Raw genomic sequence first — 24,806 nt, forward strand, 5'->3', positions numbered from 1 at the left:
AGCTCCTTTGCACGAGAAAAGCTTGAGAAGTGGGCAGAGTCTGCCCTACTCTGGAGGGGCACCTGGCCTGGTGGCAGGTAAGGTCCCCTCACAGGTTCTCCACTTGCCCAACTGCACAGGGTTCATTCTCCCTTGCACCCTCTGCCTTTTCTTAAACGTGGTGGTGGAGGGGAGGCCTGGAAGCTCTTGGGGAACCTGGGCTGGGAAGGCCGGTGGTGGAGCTGAGGAGGGAGACCCTGTGCACCTGAGCCGAGAAAGGCCAGCAGGTCTGTGTCCTCTCCCCCAGGCTCACAGGCCCAGGGCCCCTCCGAGAGGGAAGGAGCAAAGCCCAGGCGATGGAGGTGCTGATACCCCGGAGGTGCTGATACCCCAGCACTTTCCCCCATTTCGTGTAGCTGTTCCCTTGTCCCCAGCTGTCCTCAGGAGTTGGAGGAGGGAAGAACCCCTCTTATATGATCTAGGTTTGTGGGAAAGGTTTTCCTGGCAAACCATTTTACCTTTACTAGGTAGAATGTCTCTCCCTGAACAAAGTTTCTGGCTCTGTTAACCAACAAACTTGGGCTCTATATCAACCTCAAAATGACCTTGAAGTCTGTCTGTATACACACAAGCAAAGAGAATTCAGGCTTAGTGTAGCAAGGCTTATCCTTCCCACCTCCCTCCCTATTCCTCCTTGATCGGGAAGCTCGGAAACCTGAGCCCTCCCTCCCACTCCCCCATTTTATAGCCGAGGAGCCAGGCCTATAGCAGGGAAAGGATTTGCCCAGAACCAGACAGCTAGCATGGTACACAGGACTAGAATACAGTCTGTACACTGGACTTGCCCTGAATCCTGATCACTGAGCCTTGAAAGTCTGAACCTGTAGCTAAAACCAAATGGATGGTGCAGAAGACAGGAGGCGGGCCAGAGGCTCCACTGGGACAGGTCTCACCCTACCTGTCAGGGGCAGCTCTAGGATAGGTGGGGGCTTCTTGTACAGCTCAAAGTCCCGGTGGCGCTTGTCCCAGCTCCACCTCTCTCTATCCAATGTGGGCTTCAGCACATTAGCAAACAGCGCGCGCTCCATCCACTCCTAGGTTGGGAATAGACAAGTCAGGAGGGGAAAGGGCCCTGTGGAAATGCCCCAAGCCCTGCCCTGCCTGCCGACCTCCTTCAGCTCTTCAGTGGGTAGCCGTCTGAAATCCTGGTGGTGGCTTTCGGTGCTGTTGTGAAGACCTGTCACTTGGAACCCGCTGGCTGTGAGCCAGGCCTGGCGGGATTTCTTCTGCGCTTTCTTCTCCTCTTCCTCAGAGTTCTGAGGCTCCACCATGGCCGAGAGGTAATTCTGAGAGTATGTGAATCTCATCCTTGGCTCCTGGAAACAAGGGACAGACAGCGATGGTGAGAAGAGCTGGGAGCAGCCTTGGATAGACCTGAGTGGCCGCCAGAATGCCAAGGAGGATCAGAATGGGGCACAGTGACAGTTCCTGGTGAATACGTGGTGCATTCAGATGGCCGGAACTGTGTGACAGTCCTGTGAGGGGCACGATATTGTCCCCTTTGACACATGAAGCAGTTTCCACTTACGGTGGTGCTGAACTCTAACCCAGGCTTTTCCTTCTGCGTGACTCTGCCCTCCACAAGCAGAAACAAGCAAGGCCCCACTCGAAGGCGCCTGCTGTTTCCGGCTGTGCGATTCTGAGGATCTGACGGGGGCTCTGGCTGGCCCTCGAGTGTAGAATAGGACTCTCCTCCCAGCACCCACCCCTTATCCAGTCCCCTTAGCTGGCTGGCTGGCTTTCATCTCCACCCCCAGAGTCCTCTCCGACTGGCCAGTTGCCATTAGCCTGTCGCTTACCTTGGCCATCTCTCGATACAGCTCCTTCTTGGCAAGCTCCGAGGAGTTCAGGGTCTGGATGCTGTAGTTGTGGATAGGCTTGGTGGCAGGAGAAATTCTTAGCACCTTTACTACAGACTTGGGTGGCCTCTTGGTGCCCTCATAGGCTTCTGTGATGTTTCTCTGAAGAAAGACACCAGTCATGACCCACACCTGGCGTCCTCACCACTGCTGCCACCTGTGCAGCGCGACAGCCTCATACATGGCTGTGCTACAGACACTGACTGAGCCTGGACACTTGTGACACTGCCTCATCCTAGAACTACAACATAAGCCCCTCTAGTCCAGCCTGTCCACGATGGAGCTCAGAGGAGCAGAAACTTGAGACACATCACCTAGTTACTGTTCTGCCACCCCCAGCTGTAGTAGTGAGCCAGAATGTGTGGCTCAGATGGTCAGAAGTGGTGTGGATGGATCTGGCCTAAAGCAGCAAGGACTGCCATCCTTGACCGTGGCTGTGAGGTACTGGGGGTGGCAACCAGGGACATGCTACCAATGAGCTACATCTTCAGCCCCTTTTTGAGATAGGGTTTTGATAAATTACCTAAGCTTGCCTCAGACTGTCAACCCTCCTGCCTCAGCCTCCCAATTAGCTGAGATTACAGGTGTGGGTGTGCCACTGCACCTGGCTTGACAGGGGTTAACTTTTTTTTTTTTTTTTGATACCAGGGATGGAACTCGGGACCTCCAGCTTGCGAGCTAGGCAGTGGCACCACTGACCTAAATCCCCAGCTCCGGTGGTTAACTTTTAGTGCTGAGTGCACACGGACTGTGACCTCTCTCCCAACAGGCCCAGTAGGGGAGCAGGAACCATTCCTTTGGGAGAGAGGATGTTGAAAGTCGTTGGCCTCTGGGCTAAGGGCTACTTCCATGGATGAAAATAGCAATGAGATGGGATTGGCAGACAAAGTCAAAGAGAAAACGGGAGACTTCTGGGAAAGGAGGGGTTGGCAAGCGTACACGAGGCCCTAGGTGCCATCCCCAGCCCTGGAGAACACAACAGACGAAAGTGGCCGAGACTTGAGAGAGGGAGACTGGGGAAGAGTTGTCGCTTCAAATGATTACTGTGCTTGCCCTTCGTTTGCTTACTTGCCTTCAGCAAAGTAAGCATCTTTTGATTTCAAAATTCTTCTCTTCTCAAGATGGTAACCTTACTCTGAGAGGCTGAGGCAGGAGGGTCACAAGTTCAAGCCAAGCTGGGCAACTTAGTGACTTAGTGAAACCCTGTCTCAAAAAGTTTAGAAGACATTTTGGGGCTATAGCTCAGTATAAAGGCCCTGGGTTTCAGCCCCAGCAAAAAATATGGTAACCTTAAACCGAAAGACTTTGAGGAAGACCACCAAGCAGTCAGGAGAAAGCTGAGTATGTGATTCCTATGAGAGAGAAGAAACTTCAGGCAAGAGGATCCCATAGCTTGGAGCAGCAGGGACAGAGGCAAAGGCAAGTCAGGAGTCACTGGATGAGGGACAAAGCTCAGACCACTGAGCACCCTCATGCCTGCAGAAGTCACACAGCTCGTCACGGCCCACATGGGAATGTCCTGCCTTTTGAGGGGTCCTTTGTGGGAAGGGTGGTCTGATTTACTCAGGCTTGCCATTGGCAGAGGTTGACATTCTCTGCTCTCAAACCCTACAGCTGATGGGTACAACCCAAGGACACGTGATTCCTTGCTATTTCTTCCTTACACTTTAGGAGAAGTGTGGTTCTGACCAACATAGTTGCCTGGTGGAGGGAAAGCAAGCAGTAACAGTTCCTCTGGGTGCCCGATGCTCTGCCCAAGGCTGATATTGGCAGGGGAACCGGACTTGTCGCCAGAGTGTCAGACTAACTGGATGTCTGAGAAGTACATACAGTGTAATAGACCGTGAACTGAACCTCTGAAGCCCCATTATTGGAAGAGGCGTGCTAAGAATTTAAGATAATGTGATCAATCTTAGGTAAGTAAAGACAGAGCTATGTAGCAGAAGTAAGATTAAAACAGTACTGGGTACATAAATATTTCAAAAGAATGCAAGTGAGCTAGGCAGTGGTGCATGGCTGTAATCCCTGCTACTTGGGAAATTTAGGCAGGAGAATTGCAAGTTGGAAGCCAACCAGGGCAACTCAGAGAGGCTCTGCCTTAATTAAAAAATTCTGGCAGTGTAGCGCAGTGGTACAGTGCCTGCCTCACATGCACAAGGCCCTAACTCGATCTGCAGTACTGGAAAAACAAAAGCAAATAAAAAATGAATGAAATATAATACAGGAATGATACGCTACAGAATGGACTAATGAACTGAAAACAACCAGCCTGTAATATACTTCAGAAAGCAGCAATGGATCAAAGAGAATTAGAAAACCTGGGTATAGAGGATGGAGAGAGAGCCAGCAACATCCAAATGACAGAAGTCCCCAGAGGAAGGGGAAAATGAGAATAGGAAGATTTGAAGAAACAATGAGGATCAGAATAGATGATAGAAATTCCACGCCTGGGTACACTGTTATCAGTGAGACGTGAGAGAACAACAGCAAAGATAAATTCTCAAAACAGAAAAACACTAGGCTACAAAAGAACTATCAGAGTGACGTCAGACTGCACATTGGAAACACTGTTAACATAATATCAAACACATTCAGTGTAGGCAAACTGCCTACTTAATTGTGAAGAAAAAAGTCAAATTAAGAGGAAAAAAGAAAATTATTGGGGTAGATTGTTTAAATTCCAGTATCTACATAAGAGACTCATTCCAAATGGGAATGAAAAGCGTCACTCTAAAAAAGAAAGAAAGAAAAAAAAGCCCCTACTTGGACACCTAGAGAGGAACACTAACAATTAAGAGACAGTGCTAAAATATTCAGAATTCTAAATTTTTTGCTAAAATAGAAGAATTAGACCTATTTGTGGCCCTTGGTTCCAGAAAGCAATGGAGTTCTGGGCAAAGCCTAGTAGGTGGGATTTGAATCCATAACCTGGCATAGCCCAGCTGCTGTTCAAGTGAAAGGATGGGATGAAGGCCCTGACCCTAATCACCCTGAGTTTACGCACTGAAGCTTTCTGAATGAAAAAAATCAATCGGTCAATCAAAGGATAGTAGACCTGAGCCAAAGAAACTGTAGCAAACAGAAATGAGCAAAATTTGTAGCTGGGCAAGAAGGCAGAACTAGTATGGTAGAGTAAGGAGCTCAGGAAACCTCAAAACATGGTGGCCAAGCTGTCGAAAGCAACCACTGGAGACTGACCAAAGGCATCCAACACACTGAGAAATGTTCAGTCATAAATATGTTCTAAAAAATGAAAACCCCCAGAACCTCAACTTTAAAACAAGCAAATGATCAGAATAGATATTTCTCAAGAAATCCAAATGGCCAACAAACAAACGTACACACACACACACCCCGCCCCCCCATCAGGGAAATGTGAAAGCTACAATGAGACATCTCTCGGCATGTTAGAATGGCTATTATAAAAAAATGTTAACAATGGGAGGCTGAAGCAGGAGGATCACAGGTTTAAGACCAGCCTGGGTAATTTAGTGAGACGTGGTCTGATTTTTAAAAAAAGGGCTGGGGATGTAACTCAGTGCAAAGGCCCTGGGTTCAAACCCTAGTACTGCAAAATGAGTCAATCTGGCAAAGATGTGGAGAAAAAGGAACTCCTACACTGCTGGTAGGAATGCAACTTAGTACAACTATTATGAAGAGCAGTATGGAAGGTCCTCAAAAAACTAAAACTAGATCTGCTGAATGGTCCAGCTACCCCAATTTGGATACATACCCTTAAGATCCCTGCATCCCTGAGTCTGCTGCAGCTCTATTCACAAAAGCTGAGGTATAGAATCAGCCTGAGTACCCGTCAAGAGTGAGCAGGTGAAGAAAGCATGGTGTATATATCCACAGTTACTGTTTAGCCATGAGGGAGGATGAAATCCTTCATTTGCAACAAAATGGAGGGAACTAGAGGATATTAAGTGAAACAACTCCGACACAGACAGATACTACATGTTTCTCTCCTGTATAAACAAGTCAAATGTAGAATAATGCTACTGGTGGGGGTGGATTAGTGCCATGTGGTATGCATGTATTGTAATATCACACTGAATCCCATGAATATACACCACTCATACATGTTGATAAAAACTAAAACAATACTATAGAGGAAAAGGTATACTGACTCAGGTAAGCACACTGGGAATCACTCCTAAGCCCAAATGTGGCTGTCTTTGCAGTAAGGAGAGTAAGGCTAGGTGAGGTGAGGTGAGGAGGAGGAGGAGCCTTGGTCTGACAGGACCAGTGTCTAAAAGACACCAGGGAAGCTGGGCTTGGTGACACCCACCTATAATCCCAACTACTCTGAGGGCTGAGGCAGGAGGATTGCAAGTTCAGGCTCAGCCTGGGTAATTTAAAAAGACCATATCTCAACATTTTAAAAAAGGGGGTGGGGTGGGGATATAGCTCATTACTCCCTGGGTTCAATCCCAAGGTCTCTCTGACACCAGAAGAAAAAAAATGATAAAATTCATAAAAAAGAAATGTTTACACTTCAAACATTTTCTTTCATCATTAAAAGCCAAGCCACAAATAGGAAAAATATTTATGAATCACTTCTGATTAAGAACTTGTATCCAGAATCTATGTAATTTGAAAATAGGACAACCTACTTTACAATGGGTTAATGAAACATTACACCAAAGAAGTCTAAGTTGCTAATAAGCACATTAAAAGAGATCTAGCATCATTCGTCCTCATAAAATTTAAACGAAAAGCACAATGAGATGCATAGTATGAATAGGAAATGTCAAGCTATTTCATAGACGCAATTCGTAAGATAAAAGAAATAATTTAAAATTATGGAATGAGGGCCGGAGATTTAGCTCAGTGGTTTCGCCGTCTGCTGCGCAAGCGCAAGGACCCAAGTTCGATCCCCAGTACCAAAGCAAAACAAAACAAAACAAAATTATGGAATGACATTTCCAAGTGATTTCAGTAAACTGTAGGAGATAACAGGCTATTAAAGTGTGTACTAACAGAATGCTATACACCCATATTATGTAAAATCTGTAAGACTTCTTGTTTAATAGCACTGAGAAGAAGTATTAACCCATGAGTGAAAGTAAGATATTCCTGTCCTTGTCGCATGTAAGTGTACTGAGAGGGCAGGAGAGAGAAGACAGCACTCAGTGCTGCTGTGCTATTTAATGGGAGTGTACTTAGATCCTGTTTTGTAATTTATAAAAGATTCAAGGTGAACAGTAACCAGAACATAAAATGCATATACCACTTTGTGGAATATGACCAACAATATGTACAGAGGAGAGATCATAGCCTTAAGTTCATGTTTTCTTAAACTAGAGAGAATAAAGATGAATGAGTCAACTCAAGAAGCTAAAAAAGGAGAAAAGTGTTAAGTTAAACATATAAAAATAAAAGCTGAAATAAATGAATCAGAAAAACTGAAAATGCAAAATTAATAAATTCAAGAATGAGTTCTGAAAAAACGAAAACCCTAGACAATAAAGAAAAAAAATAGCTTCTTTGGTCTTCATAAAGGACATACATATGAGATGGTTATTACAAGCTGTTGCTCGTGAACGTGTGTGTGTGAGAGACAGAGAGAGAGAGTGGGAATTGAACTGAGGGCCTTTGCTCTGAGCTATATCCCCAGCCCTTTTCTTTCATTGTATTTTGAGACAGGGTCTCACTACAGTGCCCAGGCTGGGCTGGAACTTGCAGTCTTCCTGCTTTGCTTCAGCCTCCCAAGTAGCTAGGATTACAGGCCTGCAGCACCATGTCTGGCTTAATGTCAACTCATTAGGTTGCACCTAGAAATGAATCAGTTTATACATTTTTAGGAGCCGGGGGTGGGGGAGAACTGCAAGGAGATAAAAACAAGAAACCTGGACACTAGAGGAGGGAGTGGAGATGGCGGGTGAGGGAGGCTAATTTCTGTCCTATGTAGCTTGGACAACTTGTGACACATATGCCCTTAGCAGCTCAGGCAGGAGGTCATACATGTACCTACAGGGACACATGCACACACACGTGACAGTTCCTTCTCTAAAACGAAATCTGGGGCATGGCAAGTTACATGCCCAAGCACCTTCCTTCTTACCTGTAGGAAGGGCAGATGAGGCCAGCCAGCACCGACAGTGGACACTTCTGCATGCTCAGCCCCGATCCCTGGCCCTTCCAGCCTGGGCCCCAGGCCAGAAGCAGGTGCCCATCTATTCTTGGCAGGAGGGAGGGATGCCCACCTGGACCAGGCTGTCCTTCTGGTGCCGGCTCCTCTGCAGCATGGTGGCCCGCCACTGCAGGTACTTCTCCTGGTGGGAGAGGATCTCAGAGGTCAGGGTGGAGCCCTGGCTCTGGAAGGCTTCCAGGTTGGGGGCGGGCTGTGGCGGCAAGGCCAGCAGCTTTTCATCTGTGAGGTCCTCTTGCGAGATGGGGATGCCAAACTCTTGGTTCAAGTCTCTGATCATGGCAGAGGAAGGCAGCAGGTCTCTCACAATCACCTCCTTGAGCCGGGTGCTGGTGTGGCAGATGTCGTGGATCCTGGAGTGAACAGCCACCCCCTCAGCCTGGCCTGTTTGGTGACACAGGGATGGCCATCCCCATCTTACAGGAGGCAATGAGAACTAGGAGTGGCAGGTTAACAGATTCCAGTCTGATGAGTCTGGACTCTCAACACGTGCCTGGCCCCTCCTCTGTGTCCCCAGACGTTAAGAGCCACCCATACCTGCCGAGTACTCTTCTGTGGCTGGTCTTGTCCATGTCCTTCATCAGCTCCCACCCCACTGCCACCTAACGGGGTGGACTCAGAATCCTGCCCAGGGAGGGCGATGTACACATGGCCTCATTTCTGAGCATAGCGTTAAGGATTGAGTGTTCGCCCTGCCTCTCCCACCCTTCCAAAGGTCCTCCTGGTGCAGGTTGTGGTGGTGCAGGTCTGTAATCCCAGCACTCTGGGAGGTTGAGGGAGGAAGATGACAAATTCGAGGCCAGCCCGGGCAACTTAGCAAGATGCTGTCTCAAAACAAAAAATACAAGAGGCTGGGATGCAGCTCAGTGAGAAGGCCCTGGGTTCAATTTCCAGTACCATACACACACAAAAAAGCAAACCTAAACAACTAAAAACACCCCCTCCACCTTGGTGCCTTCTCCCAGGCCTAGCATGGCAGTGCCAGGTCCACATGGGTGTTGACCAGCACACATGCCGCTATCCCCACAAGTCCTGCAGTCGGGTACAGTGGGTGCCTGGGGGTGACCCCTGCTTCTCGTCTAACTTGCTCAGTTTTGGCTCCTTACCTTTCAGGCAGGAATAAAGCCAAGGTAAAGGCAGCTCCCACTTGGACGGAATAAACAGCTTTCTTCTCTCTCCCTGACAGAGTGCCCAGTGACTTCCCATTTCAGGCGCCCAGCACAGGGTCCTGCCATCCCCTGACCTCCAGGCTCAGGGCCCCCAAATGCCTGGCACCTCCTCCTGTGGCTCCCAGCCTGGGAACTCCCATAAAGCTGCACTCATGTGCGCCTGCCTGGGTGCTGGGGCAGCACTGCAGGGTGGGGGTGGGGGGGGCGGCAAGGAAAAGTCTCCTGAGCTCGAATTCTTTCTCCATTTCTCTGCCGCCTTCTTCTCCATCATCATTATTATTACTAGTACTGCTACCACTGCTCTCACTACCATCACTACTATCTACTATTAAAACTAGTTTTTGTGGTACTGGGGACTGAGCCCAAGGTCCTTGCACTGAGCTACATTCCTAGCTCTTCTAAAAAATTCTTATTTTGAGACGGTCTCACTAAATTGCTAAATTGCCCAGGCTGGAGTCAAATTTGTGATCCTCCTGCTTCAGCTTCCCAGAGTGCTAGGATTATAGACATGCCCCATCACACTTAGCTCTTTTTTGTTTTGGGGGGCAGTTTTTTTTTTTTTTTTGAGATGGGATCCTGCTATGTAGTTCAGGCTGGCCTCGAACTCACTATGTAGTTCAGGCTGGCCTTGACCTCTCAGGAATATCCATGTGCCTCAGCTCCCCAGTGCAGGGATTACAGACATGCTCCACTAGGTCCCCCCTTGGCTGATCTTTATTAAACATTCAAGGAGCACAAGATAGGATGAGGAGGACCCGCCCCCACCCCGCCCCCACCCCTCCCCCACCTCACCTGGCCAGCGCCTGGAAGACTGTACGTGGCACTGCTTTGCGCACGTAGAGGGCCTGCCGCTTCAAGAGCTGCGCCACGGGCTTGGAGAGGTGCACGTGGTACAGGACCGTCTCCAGGTCTGCGTAGAGCCTGCGGCGGAACAACAGCTGCGAGTTGTACAGCACCTTGTACTCCCCACGCTGGGACTCGGGGATTCTGCAAGAGAAGGTGGAGAGTGAGGGCATTCCCGTAGCTCCGCTGGTCTGGGAAAGTGGCTTTGTTGTCTAGCAGGGCTTTTACTTTTGCTTGTTTGAAAACAAAAGGGCCAGGTATGGTGGCGCATCCCTGGGAGGGTGAAGCAGGAAGATTGCTGGAGCAGGCAGTTTAGCGACTTGGAGAGATCCTGTCTCACAGGGTGAGGGGTCGGGGGTGGCGGCTGGGGATGGAGCTCAGGGCTAATTCCTGGGCTTTTACGGTTTTCTTATTGATTCACAAGATGTCTTTTACATGTTCAGGTTACTAATTCTGTTCCACACATGGCGCTTATTTTTTCCTGTTTGTGGCTTATCTTTTTACAATTCTTAGGATGTCTTTTGATGAACAGAAGTTGCTGATTTTAACATAGCCAAATGTATCACTCTTTCTCCCTTACTCTTTCTACTATTGTCTTGTTGAACTGTTTCTCTATTGTGAGGTCGCTAATTTATCACCTAAATGCTTTAATTTTGTTTTTCAAAAAGGGATTTTTCAGGTGAAATCTGAGTAAGATCCCTGCAGTCTAGTTAGGCATCCTGTTTCGATCAATAAAACATTACAAAAAAAATAAAGCATTACAGTTATGGAAGAACTAGGTAATGGGTGCATGGAAACTGTGAGTATGTTTGCAACTTGTGTGCTATAATTGTTTCAAAGTTAATAGTTTATTTTTTGAAAAACATTTTATTTTGTTTTTTTGAGACAGGGTCTCACTGTGTAGCTCAGGTTGGTTTTAAACTCACTGTGTAGCCCAGGCTGATCTGAAACCCATGATGATCCTCCTGCCTCAGCCTCCCAAGTGCTGGGATTACAGGTGTGCACCACGATGCCCAGCTTCACGTTCACGGATTGGAAGACAACACAGCAAAGGTGCAGTTCTCCCCGAAACAACATATACGTTTAACACTACTCTTAACAACATTCCAGCAAAGTTTTTGTGAGTACAGACAGCTTATTGTACAATTTATATGAAAAAAGCCAAGGGACTAAAAAATCAAAACAATTTTGAAAAAGAATAAAATGGAAGGCATCACTACTCAATTAGCTGCTATAACCAAGACGGTGTTATTGGCAAAGGATAGATACAGATCAATGGAATAGAGAAGAGATTCAAGAAATGGAGCCATACAATTATGAGTAGCTGATTCTTGATAAAGGTACAAAAACAATATATAAAATAGTATTGCAAGTCTGTGAAGAAAATCCCAAGGAGTGTACAAAGGGGTGGTATTTTCAAAAAGTGGTGCTATAGCAACTGGATATCCATAAGTACAAAAAAGAGACCAAACTAAACCTAGACTTAAACCTCACGCTTTATACAAAAATTAATCTAAAATAAATCATAGATTTAAATGTAAATCATAAAACTGTAACACTTTTAGGAGAAAATACTCAGGACCTCAGGCTTTGCAAAGAATTCTTACTTGACACTAGAAGCATGATCTATAAAAGAAGGAAAATTAAATAAACTGGACAACATAAAGATTAGAAAATCTTTTCTTTGGGAAATAACTTTTTAGGGTACTGAAAAGATAAGTTGTAGACTAGGAGTAAATTTTTTTTTCATACCGGGGATTGAACTCAGGACCTTGTGCTTGTGAGCCAGGCACGGTGTCACTGAGCTAAATCCCCGGCCCCTCTAGAATATGTTTTTAAAACCTAACAGTAAAACCACCCTATAATCCAGTTAGAAAATGGGCAAATGTCTCAGGCACTTCTCTTCACTGAGACACAACACCTGATGCCCACAACTTAAAGGAGACGAGGTTTATATTGGCTCACAGTTACAGTCACGGTCAGCTGGCTCTGAGGAGGAAACAGCATGGAGGAAAGGCAGGGCAGAGGAGCAGCTGCTCATGTCATGGTGGCGGGGAAGCAGAGTTAAGTGAGGAGGAGGGAAAGGAGATAGAACCTTCTGAGTCACAGCCACAGTGAGCTGCCTCTTCTGATCAGGCCCCACCTCCTAACAGCAAGTCAGCTGTAAGCCCCATGTGATCCAGTCACCTTCCAAAGGTCCCTTCTATGATCTCATGAGGCTTTAGGGAGACTCCCGATATAAACCATAACAACAAAGGACATGAAGAGACATTTTACCAGAGGATGCACAGATGGCAAATATTAATACATGAAAGGTATTTAGTATCACTGGGCACAGGAAAATATGAACTAAGGCCACAGTGAGATGTGACTACACATCTACTAGAACAGTTGAAATAAAAAATAGTGACAATACCAGAAATGGGCAAGGATACAAATAAATTGGGTGTCTCATCCATTGGTAGTGAAATGTCAAATGTCACAGCTACTCTGGAAACTAGGTCAGTAGTTTCTTTAAACTACAAAGCTGAGGAGCGGGGAGAGGGTGGGAGTCCACCAGGGATGAGGCACTCAGGCCATGATGGAATTCTGCCCACCACACTGAATGTACACATATCATTTGACCAGCAATCACTTCCAGGCATGCACCTCAGGAAACGAAATTTATGTCCACGCAAAAACCTGGGTATGACTGCTCATAGCAGCTCTAATTATAGTCAAAAACTAGAAACAGCCCAAATGTCCCTCAACAAGTGGATGATTACATAATGGCACAGCCATGCCATGAAACACTGTGCAACAATCAAAAGAAACAAACTACCGATACACACTTTGGATGGGTCTAGAGGGCATTATACAAAGAGGGGAAAGAATCAAAAGGTCATATATTTTCTGATTTTACTTATTTCATTATAGGATGGAAAATAATTAGTACTTGACCAAGGTTAAGGCTGGTTAAGGAGGTAGGTTTGACTATAAATGGGAAGCAGAAAGGAGATCTTTCTGGTGACATAATAGTTCAGGATCTTGATTGTAGTGGTGGTTACATCAACTTATATGTGCTAACCTGGCCTGCACAACACACACACACACACACACACACACACACACTGTACTAAGGTTAATGTCCCATTGGGATTACAGGTATACACCACTGTGCCTGGCTGCTTTATTATTTTGTCCAAATAACATTCGTACATACATACATACATATATATATATATATATATATATATATATATATATATATATATATATGAATTTGTTTATCCATTCATCACTTAGTGGACATTTAGATTCTTTCCATTTTTGGGCTATTATGAATAATGTTGTTACAAATATTCATGTATTAGGTTGGTGTGGGTATGTTTCAATTTTTCTTAGTCATAGACCTGGGAATGGGATGCCTGAGTCATATTGTTACTCTATGTTTAATCATTTAACAGACTGTCAGACTATTTTCCAAAGCAGTGAATAACAGTTCTGATTTCTCCACATCCTCACCAACATTTCTAGACTTTTTAAATTCTAGTCTTTCTAATGGGTAGGAGGTGGTACCCCACTGTGTAAAATTTACTATTTTAAAATGTACAATTTAGTAATTTTTCTCATTTTAGTAATTTTAGCATATTCATTCCATGCTGATTTTGTAATATCACACATATCATATAGCAAGCAATAGCTTATCTGTCATCTTTTTGGATTATCTATTATTTTCAGGGATCTGCTTATTATACCTGAACCAATAGCATATTGTCTTAATTATTTTAGTTTTATAATAAATCGGTATCTAGTATGACAAGTTCTCTCATCTTGTTTGTATTTGAGTGTCTTTTTAAGACCTGTGTATGCTGATGTACATTTTAAAACCAATTATTCAAGTTCTGTACTTTGAAAATGTTGGGATTTTAGAATTGGGATTGCAGGGGCTGGGGATTTAGCTCAGTGGTTCTGCTGCCTTGCCTCGCAAGTGCAAGGTCCAGAGTTCAATCCCCAGTAGCAAAAAAAAAGAAAAAAAAAAAGAAAAAGAAAAGAATTGGGATTACATTGACTTTATAGATCCAATTTAGGAATAACTGATATTTTAAGAGAGTTTTCCCATTCATGAACATAGTATCTCTCTGCTTATTTGGGTCTTCTTTAATGTTTCTCAAAGTTCTATGATATTCATGATTGAGTCTTTTCATGTCTTTATGGTAAATTTATTCCTATGAATTTCATATTTTTATACTTCAAATATTTTTAAATTAGTTTTTAGATGTAGATGGTATCTAGCAATTTAATAGCATTTTCCACCAATTTTTATGTCCAGAAATTTCATTAAACTATCTTATCTGAACATGTTTTTGGCATTAAAGTTTTATAAAATTTTAAATTTATCAGCACAGTTTGAAATACATACATCAATGTCTGCAACATCTACAGTCATGTCTCATTAATTTTTAACCTTTTCCTCTCAAATCTAAGGCTGTAATTTTTCCTCTAGGTAAGGGGCATTTGTTTAAAAGGTTTAAAATTCCTTAACGTTTAAAAATTCCTGGTACTACTATCACAATTTACGGAGCAATATACGCGATATAGTGAAAAGCAAAAGGGAAAGGTTCAAACCAACAAAACTCAAGAATGAACATCTAGTTGTCACCACATTGCATACATCAGTAGACAAACTTTTTACAAAGTGTGGCCATGACAGTCCTGGACAAGAACGGCTTCTTGTTTAAACTGCAGTCATTTTTCTGACTACACATCATTGTTGGTCCTGTAGCAGATTTTTACAGTTCCTCTAATGCACCTGAGACTGTCTCAAAGTAATGGGCACCTTTCCTGATGACTGCTCTCTCTCCTGATAAGAATGACAGCTCTTTTCTGTTGTCTTTAGATTCTTCTGCTACCATGTCCATGTCTGGTGATACTTCTATCACGAGAGTAACTGCCCGAGCTTCCTCCTCCAAAACTGCTCTCCTTCCTGGGTCCAGAGTTGCTGTTGTTTATTGCTGTAATTTCCAAAATCATTATAGCTCCCACCACTACTGCCAAAATGTCCTCCTCACTGCAACCGTCATATCCTCCATCACTACCCGCATATCCACCACTCTGCTGTCTGAATCCTGGTCCCCCACCATCATAGCCTCCTCTACAGCTATAACCAGGGCCACCGCCATAGCTGCCACCATCCTGTGTCACCTCCTTCATCATTCTTCTTCCGCCAAATTCCCTCCATGGCCAAAATCATCTCTACCTCCTCCACAGTTTCCTCTCCAACCCGTGAAGGTGCCAGATCCTCCCCCACGGCCCCTCTGAGATCCAGAAGACTGTCTCTCATCTAAAAAGGGCCTTTTCCACTGCACAATCTGCCCACTAACAGTGTGCTATTTCTGAACAACAGTTTTATCAACTGTATCATGATCATCAAAAGTTACAACAGCAAATCCTCTTTGTTCCTCTCTGCCTGACTTCCACGCTTTTTTTTTTTGGTACCGGGGACTGAACTAGGGTCCTTGAGCTTGCGCAGCAGGCGGTGAAACCACTGAGCTAAATCCCCAGCCCCCACACTTTTAATCTAGCCATACTTTGCAGAGTAGCCTCTCAAATTGGGGTTTTTTGAATGTTCTTTCACACCACCAGCAAAAACTGTCCTCACTGCTGGAAGGACCCAGGCTTCCCAAATCCTCTCTGGAGCCAGCTCTCTGCTACAGGCCCAGCAACCTGTGCGTTCTGCACACAGTGCTGCAGCCACCTCTCAAGAGGAAGTCCCAGAGCAAAGCCGCTGGAATGCTCCGTGTGAGTCTCTCATTTCCACACAGGCTGCAGGGCTGGCCATTCCTCAGCATGTCCTCTTAAACTCTCAGCTGTAGTCTCCAAGCTCAGGCCTCCAATAGACAGCTTCCTCCCCTGCTCTGGTTCCTTGGTCATGATCCTCCCTTCGCCAGCTGCTCCTAGTGGTGACCTCTAAGAAATATTTTGACATTGCCTCATGGATTTACATATTATGCATTTTTATTATTGTTCCATTAAAAATGTCTAATTCCACTAATTTTTAGGCTCACATGTTATTTGGAAACGTATTAATTTCCAAGCAGATGCATTTTTCTAGTTAATTATTTTTTATTTCTAAGTCCATTAAACTGAATTCAGTGAACACACACACACACACACACACAAATACAAACACTCATCCCTGGAGCTCAAACCCAGGCTTGCACATGCTAGGCAAGCACTCTACCACTGAGTCACACCACCAGCCTACTTCTATACTTCATATTATTTTTGCCCCTGGAAAAAAAGACTTCTGAAATACAATTCATATACTACACACACAGAATGAGCTGGACTGCAGAGTGTGAAGGCACAGCCCCCCAAACCACTCTTACTTATGAAGACTATGGACCACTGTCAGGTGTGACACTGGCAGGGCTCACAGGACTCAGCAGGGCTGTTGTCCTCCCAGAAATGGTTTATGACAGGGAAGGGACATAGACTACAAACCAGCCAAGGCAGAGTCTGGGACAGTTCCCAACACTGGCTTCCACTACCCTCTCCTCGTGGAGTCATGGTCCTGACGAGTGACAGCAGTGCAGGTCCTCGCAGCTAGGGAGGCCGTGGCACTGGAGCTATGGCACTCAGAGCAGGGGCGGTGACTCATTGCCCTGTGGTGGCTCTGGGCTCCAGATCAGCCGTACTGTGGGACCCGGAGCCCCACCCTAAATCACATGGCTGGTCTTTCTAGCATGGCCAGCCTTTACCTATGACTAGCAGCGGTAGCCAGTCCCCGTCCTTACCTTAAAATTCAACCTTTGAAAGTGCACAGTGGAATGGTTTTTAGTCTATGCACCATGTAATGAATGTCATGCATACTACCCAATTCTAGAATATTTTCATCACCCTGAAAAGAAAATCTACCCATTACTCATCTTTTCCCCTCCCTTGAGTCCATGGCAAGTATTGATCCACTTCCATCTCTGTGGTTGCTTTTTCTCGATATTTGACATAAGTGGAGTGGCACAGTAGGCGCCTTTGTGCCTGGCTCCTTTTACTTAGCAAAGTGTCTTCAAGCCTCATCTGTGTTGAAGTGAGTGGACCAATACTTCATTTCTTTTGGGGGATGAATAATATTCTGTTCCACAGATACACCACATTGTGCTAATCAGGTGATAGGCATCTGGGTTATTTCCACTTTCTGACCATCATTTAGAGAGCTGCTATGAACATTTGTGTATGAGTTTCTGTGTGGATGTGTGTTTGGTTATTGCCGGTGAATACTCAGACGCAAGGCTGCTTCCTCTCTGGTGACCCTGGCTCATCAGTGCTGCAGGCCCTGCCTGGATACAAAAATGCAACTTCTGGACAGACTGCTGTCTCCATGTGGGGGCTGGGCCACCTGACCTCTGAGGACAGAGGGGGACTTCACACTAAAAGAAGGAAACTATTTTGAGATTACTTACAAATTGTGGAAGAGAGAAATATCATGTCACCAAAACTAAAGAATGGAAGAACATGAGCAGCCACCTGCTGTGGCCCAAGCAGACACTTTAATGTTTCTACAAGGTCCCCCTGAGTGAGAACCCTCAGCTGATGCAGAGCCTCCAGAGGCAGCCCCTTCAGCCTCGAAATAATTAGACAGGGCTTCCCTGGCCTGAGATGAATCTAACACAGAACCCTCTGCCCTGTTAGTCACAGTAGCCCTGGCTCAGGCCTGAGGGAGGTACCTATCTTCTGAACCACACTCTCTGTCTACCCCTAAATCCTTCCTTCCTCCAAACACCATCAATTCTGCCTGTTCTCAAATCCTGCTGATGAATCATGAGGGGAAGAGCATCAACATCTCCCTTTCAGACACCAGGCCAACGACCAGCCTTGCCTTTGGAAGGTCTTCCATCCCCTCCACACCTGGATGCTGTGGCTTTTACCTGAAACACAGAGGAAGTCCCTACCGGCTCTGGTGGCTGTTCCACAGCTGCTTGAGGCCCTGCTCTGCCAAGCCCTCGAGGACAAAGAGGTGGACTGTGCCATCCAGAAGATGGAAGCCAGTGAGCACGTCCAGGGATGGCTGGTCCTGCACCTTCACCCGCATCTTGAAGGCTGACAGGATCTGCTGGACGTTACGGATTGGGTAGGAGTCTAGCTCCAGGGCCTTGGCGTTGATTGTGGTGATATCGTGCAGCAGGTCAGGGAGGAGGAACAGCTTCTTGAAGCTGAACACGAAAATTATGCGGCCGAACAGGGAGTCTGCAAGATCCGGTTGAGGGGCTTCAGCTCTAGGGCTCAGTGGCACTGCGATGCCTACACGCAGCTTAAGCTGTGAGTTTGCCTCCAGGTAGCTGCCCATGGGCATCGGGCTGTGCTGGAGGACATCAGGCCTCCTGTTCTTGCTGCCCTTGGCACAGCCTGTAGACTTGGGCTCACAGCTGTGGATGGGGACAACCAGGTTCAAGTACTTGTGGCCAAGGAGGAGGTTGGCAAAACTGACCCGGGCGACCCCGTAAGGGTTCCACAGCTTTTTCTGTGACTCAAAAGGGTTGTTCTCTGTATCTGCAGGGGAGATGAAGGCCTGCAGGTTGAGGTGTGAATTCAAGGGGTCCTCTCCAAAGAGGATGGGCTTCTGGGAGGACTCCTCAGATTTCCGGTCCCGGTCATGAACTTCCACCACCATGGGGGGGCCTTCCAGGTACTCCCGCAGCTCACTGGGGTGCATGGCCCCAAGGAAGATGACATTGATGTCATGGAAATAAACATGGGTTCCGTGGGGCTCGCCCTTGGTCTGGTGAACCGGCGTCTTATGGAACTGGTACCTGCAGTAGACGGGGGTGCACAGCCTCTAGGAGAGAGCAGGCAACAGCAGGTCACAATGGCTTCGGGTAACACTGCCTCCAGGAAAGGGAGGCTCCCAGCATGGAGCACTCACATCCCATGGCCACACTCACTACTTGCAGCCATGGGAGCCCAGGTTTCCTCCACATGGGCACCCACAAGAGAACCCGCTCTGAGAGGTCACCCTGAACCACAAGGCATCGTATAGGTGACCAGCATGGGGGCTGGCTCGAGACACGGGCTTCCTAAAGTTCAGTCAGTATTTTCCCTGCTAACCTGCAAGTGCCTTTGCAAGCGTCTCTTCACACCTGTGTTTCTTTTTCTTTTTTTGGTAGTGGGGATCAAACTCAGGACCTTGCACTTTCGAGGCACCACTGAGCTAAATCCCCAGCCCACACCTGTTTCTAGTTGTGTCCCAAGGCTGGGCACAGAAAGAGTGGAGCTGAGTTTTTAGAAGAGGATTAACAATCCCACCAGGGTGTGGCTCAGTGGTAGAGCACATGCGTAGGCCTAGGTGAAGGCCTGGGGATGGACCCAGGACCACCATAAAAAAAGGAAAAGAAAAATACTGACAATATGGATGATGTCTAGACATCCACCTGCAGGGCCGGCACAAGCTCCCCTGTGCTGTGGCATAGGTGTCCATGCTGAAAGCTGCAACCATTCAAGGAAGAGACCCGCAGGAGTTGCGGGGCCACAGTGTGTGTGGAGGAGGCAGACGGAGTAGCAAGCTGCGCTGAAGGAGAAGGGAGGGAAATGTGCACGCTGTAACCTCACTGCAAAGATTTTATAATGAAAAGCTGAGCCTGCACAAGTCCGAGGTCTGAGTTTATCCTCTGAGTGTACTATTTATTTTATGCCACAGCTGAGAATTTGTTTTCAAGTAATCCTGGACCAGTAGTGCTCCCAGATACCTGGAAGAGAGTGAAAAATGTCCCTGGAGAAACTCACTTTCAAAAGAATTCCCACTGTTGAGCCAGGGATTTAGCTCAGTGGCACCGTGCCTGCATTGCAAGCACAAGGTCCTGAGTTTGATTCCTGGTACCAAAAAAAAAAAAAAAAAAAGAATTCCCATCATCAAAGTGTCAGTGACCACGAAATCACAGCAAAAGTCACAAGCCACCAAAGGAAAATAGTCCCACTCGCAAAATCAGATGCACAAAGTATGTGACATTAGAATGATCAGATATACAAAATGAATATAAAACATTTGATAATTTTGAGAAAATGAAAGAATGTCATCAGGGTAAAAGTTCACTATTTACGAACGATGAACAGTTTAAAAAGCAGTTTTAAAAATGCCATTTACCATAGCATAAAAGTTAGGAAGGAATCAAATGAAAGCTGACAACTATAAAAACACTGCAGAGAGAAATTAAAGATTGAATAAAGAGGGCCGGGGATTTAGCTCAGAGGTTTCTGTGCCTGCGGCGCAAGCGCAAGGTCCCAAGTTCGATCTCCAGCTCCAAAAAAAAAAAAAAAAAAAAAAAAAGATTGAAAAAGATATCAGTTTCACGGTTGTGACCATGTTTATACTGAAATGTAAAGTTAAAATTATAAATCTTGTAGAAGAAAACAAAGCAGAGTATCTTCATGAACTTGGGGTGGGAAAAGATTTAACAGGACACAAAAACCGATATTAGAAAAAGTTGATATATTAGGCTTTATTAAAGACACGATTAAGAAAATTAAAGTTAAGCTCCAGACTGTGAGAAAATATTTATAATACATTTATTTCTGCTAGAATCTGAATATATTTTTTTGTTTTGTTTTGTTTGCAGTGCTGGAGATCAAACCAAGGGCCCTGCGGATGCTAGGAAAGGGCTCTGCCACTGAGCTACACCCCCAGGCCACACGGTATAAATGTTTGTGCTACTCAAATTCACATGTTAAAACCTAATCCCCCATATGATACTAATAGAAGCCAAGGCCTTTGGTTTTTTTTTTTTTGTACTGGAGATCGAATTCAGGACCTCACTCCTGCCAGGCAGGTGCTGTACCACTGAACTAAACCCCTGGCTCAAGGCCTTTGGAAGGTGATTAGGTCCTGAGGACCGACCCACCCCCAGGATTGGGTTAGTGCCCCTATAGCAGAGGTCCCAGAGAGCTCTCTGGCCCCTTCTGCCATGTGTGGACACAGCGGGAAGCGGCAGATTATGAGGAATGGGCCCCTCCCAGACACTGAATCTGCTGCTTCCTTGATCTAGGCCCTGCCAACCTCCAGAACTGGGAAAAGTAAATTATGTTGTCGATAACCCACCTAGTTTATGGTATTTTTGTTATAACAGCCCAAATCAACTAAGATGATATGTCACAAAGGACCTGTATCCACAATATAAAAAGAACATTTACAAATCTATAATAAAAACATTAAAATAGTAAAGAGAAGGTAGGCAGTCCAGTTACATGGAGTGAGCATGCCCCATCCTGACCCTCCCAGGGAAGGCAGCTGAGAAACCAGGGAAGATGTCTCAGGCCCTGAGCAGACTGAAGTGCCATGCCTGCAAGGCAACTGACTGTGCCATGAGCTTCCTGCATTTCACTTTCCTCCTCAATGTCCCAGACTGACCTCAAAGGAAGCCTGAATCCCAGAACTGTGTACCAGGCCCAAACAGACCAAGCTCTAAGACAAGCTTTCTCTTTCCAGTCCAAAAAGTGGGAGAGGAGACCTCTGAGGGACAGAGAGCACAGAGGAAATATTGTTCTCTTCCCTGGTCATGCTCCTGGCAAAGTTCAAGGTCAGAGGTGCTATTTGGTGGCAGCAGCATCATCAGCTGGGAAGTGCCTAAAAATCTGAGCAGAGAATTCTCTCTCAACAGAGGGTGTGTGGAAAAAAGGATTAAGATGTGATATGTGAGGGCTGGGGATTTAGCTCAGTGGTGCTGCCACCTGCCTCACAAACACAAGGTCCTGAGTTCGATCCCCATACCAAAAAAAAAAAAACCCCAAGCAAACTGCAGTGAGGACTCCCACTGCTGTTCTTCCTCTGTGTACCTTCGTACCATGTGTCCTCAGAGGGAGACCCTGTTGCACAGGTACATGGTAGAGTGGGAACCCCAAACCGCACCTTGCCAGCCACAGGATTGGGAAGGGGTCCTTCGGAGCTGGAGAATGTGCAGGAGACTATGGGAAGGAAGGAAACTGAGAGGGGGATCCCATAAAGTCCGGTCTACACTCATGACTCATCCCTAACTGTGTATGCATAGATCAGGTCCTGAGCAGCCCACAGAGGCTCTGAGACCTGACCTGCAGAATAGACCCCTGCCCAGACCTCAGGCTGGTCCCCAGCAGCACATATGCAGGGCAGACTTAAACAGCACCACAAAATCTTTGATTTTGTAGCCATAGCCTACACAGAATGTGATTTGAACTTTTCAGCTTGATCTTAACTGAGTATATTACCCAATAAAAAGATGGACATAGTGGCACATGTCTGTAATCTCAGCCCTCTGGGAGACTGAGGCAGGAAGATTGCAAGTGTGGGCCTAGTCTGAGCAACTTATTGTCTTATTGAGACCCCATCTCAATATCAAAAATAAAAAGGGCTGGGGACATAGCTCAGTGAAGGCCCTGGATTCAATCCCCAGGGCTGAAATGAATGAATGAATAAACAAATGAATGAATGCATGCCATTATCTTCCAAGTATTTAAACAAGTCCCAGAACTTCATAGCATAACAGTCAGAATTTCTAAGATACAATTCAAAATTACTTGACATACAAAAAACCAGGAAGTTTGCCCAATCATCAAGAAGAGAGAAAGTCAATAGATGCCAGCTCTGAGATGATCTAGATGTTCAAATTATCAGTTAAAGTCGCTATTATAATAAGACTCTGAGTTGTAACAACAAAGACTACCCAGAATCACTTGGAAAGGTACCCTGGAGAGATGGGGAATGGATCTGTGGTTTCCAGGGCTGGGGTGGGGTTGCTAGAAAAGGGCTGAGGGAAGATTAGAGATTGCAAGGTGTAGAAAAAGACTTCCGGGGGTGTTAATGTTACATTTCAGTGAGAAAGCATTTTTAAAAAAGCCTATCAGAAGAACAAACATTCTCTTTGAAGAAAAATCCTAGGTGTCAAAATAATTTTTTCAAATGACAAAATTCACAGAGAACCAGGCATGGTAAACGAGATACCATGAATGAGAAACAGCAGGACAGACTGTATAAACCAACCCCTGGGCTCCACATCCTGGGATTATCATAGACAATGTTTATTGGCCAGGTGTGGGGGCTCACACCTGGAATCTCAGCACTCTGGAGGCTGAGGCAGGAGAATCATCATGAGTTTGAGGTCAGTCTGAACTACATAGTGAGATCTTTTTTTTTTTTTTTTTTTTTTTTGCAGTACAGGGGGATCAAACTCAGGACCTTGTGCTTCCAAGGCAGGCATGGTGCTACTGAGCTAAATCCCCAGCCCTTGTTTTTGTTTTTGAGACAGGGACTCACTATGTAGTTCCGACCGGCCTTAAACTCAGTATGTAACCTAGGCTGGCCTCAGACTCACAGTGATACTCCTGCCTCAGCCTCCAAGTGCTGGGATTACAAGTGTGCACCACCACGCCCAGCCCATAGTGAGATCTTGTCTAAAAAATAAACTGTGTTTACTGAGATTGACAGAACATCAACCTTCAAAGATCTCCACATCCTAATCCCCCAAAATCCATAAATATGTTGTTATAGGGCAAAGGAGAACGGCCACAAATACATATTGAATTGTGTCCCTCAAAAAGATCTGTTGAGGGGGCTGGGGATTTAGCTCAGTGGTTCTGGTGCCTGCCTTGCAAGTACAAGGTCCTGAGTTTGATCCCCAGCACCCCCCCCAAAAACCCCAATCTGTTGAAATTCTCACCCCTTGTACCTAACAGCATGACCATACTTGGACATAATTGTGAACTCAGACATAATTAAGATAGTGATATCAGAGTGGCCCCTAACGCAGTATGATGTGTGTTAGGGTTTAGATCTAAAGTGTCCCCCCAAAGTCCATGTATTTAAAGGTGACTGGATCGTGGGGGTGCTGTAACAGTGGATTCAAGCACAGATGAGTTCACAGCTCAGTGTGCTGGGAGGAGGCGGGGCCTGGTTGGAGGTGGACACTGACATGTGACCTGGAAAGGTGGATTCTTGGCCCTGGCGCCTCCCTTCTCTCTCTGCTTCCTGGCTGCCATGAAGTGAGCGTTTTCCTTTTCCACACCCCTCTGCCCTGGAGCCAGCCGACTGGACTGGGCTCTCTGGAAACTGTGAGCTGAATAAACCTCTCCTCTCCTAAGTTAGGGATGTTGGGTATTTTGTCCCAGCAATGGGAAAAGTGACTAAGACAACATGACTTTAGCCCGTTGATGTGATGAATTACATTCATTTATTTTCAAATACGTAACTAGCCTTGCATATCTGGGATGAATCCCAGTTGGCCAAGGTGTATAATTCTTTTCAGACACTGTTGGATTTGAGTATGTGTAGTTTTGTGAGAAACTGCCAATCTGGGGCTGGGGATTTAGCTCAGTGGTGCTGCGCCTGCCTCATAAGCACAAGGTCCTGAGTTCTATCCCTGGTACTGGAAAACAAACAAAACTGCCAATTTGCCTTCAAAGTAGCCATACTATTTTGCCTTCTCACCAGCACTGATGAGGGTTCCTGTTGCTCCACATCCTCACCAGCATTTGATGGTGTTAGTATTTGGGCTTTGCCATTTCAATGGGTCTAGAGTGGAATCTACACAAGACAGACATTACTATTTAGTTATTAATTTGCAATTCCCTAATAATATATGACATTGAGCATCTTTTCATGTGCTTATCATTTGCATATTTTCTTTACTAAACTGTCGGTTCAGATGTTTTGCACACTTTTAAATCTGGTTGTTCATTTTTTTAAAGAATTCTTTGTATACTCAAAATATTTTAAAATTTCTCAAGACTCTTTTTTTTTTTTTG

At 45.7% G+C, this 24,806-nt stretch overlaps 1 protein-coding gene across 6 annotated transcripts in view; it reads right to left on the minus strand.

Moving 5' to 3' along the window:
* The window catches only part of Cfap92 (cilia and flagella associated protein 92 (putative)), a 52,745-nt gene that overhangs the window by 2,594 nt on the left and 25,345 nt on the right, over nt 1-24,806 (minus strand). For 5 of the 6 annotated variants that reach the window (XM_004855646.4, XM_087199089.1, XM_021237073.2 and 2 more), the window contains 6 exons: nt 17,996-18,879; nt 10,014-10,208; nt 8,108-8,405; nt 1,839-2,000; nt 1,149-1,355; nt 938-1,073 (listed from right to left, as the gene is read on the minus strand). In XM_004855646.4, coding sequence (XP_004855703.1) covers nt 938-1,073; nt 1,149-1,355; nt 1,839-2,000; nt 8,108-8,405; nt 10,014-10,208; nt 17,996-18,879 — 1,882 coding nt within the window. Of the gene's footprint in view, nt 1-937; nt 1,074-1,148; nt 1,356-1,837; nt 2,001-7,965; nt 8,406-10,013; nt 10,209-17,995; nt 18,880-24,806 lie in introns of those variants that run through there. The other variant, XR_002386450.2, reaches the window with a different exon arrangement.

The sequence above is a fragment of the Heterocephalus glaber genome, unplaced genomic scaffold, assembly GCF_053883595.1.
Source record: "Heterocephalus glaber isolate CG9 unplaced genomic scaffold, H.glaber_assembly_v1.0 deba00001689, whole genome shotgun sequence".
NCBI lineage: Eukaryota > Metazoa > Chordata > Mammalia > Rodentia > Bathyergidae > Heterocephalus > Heterocephalus glaber.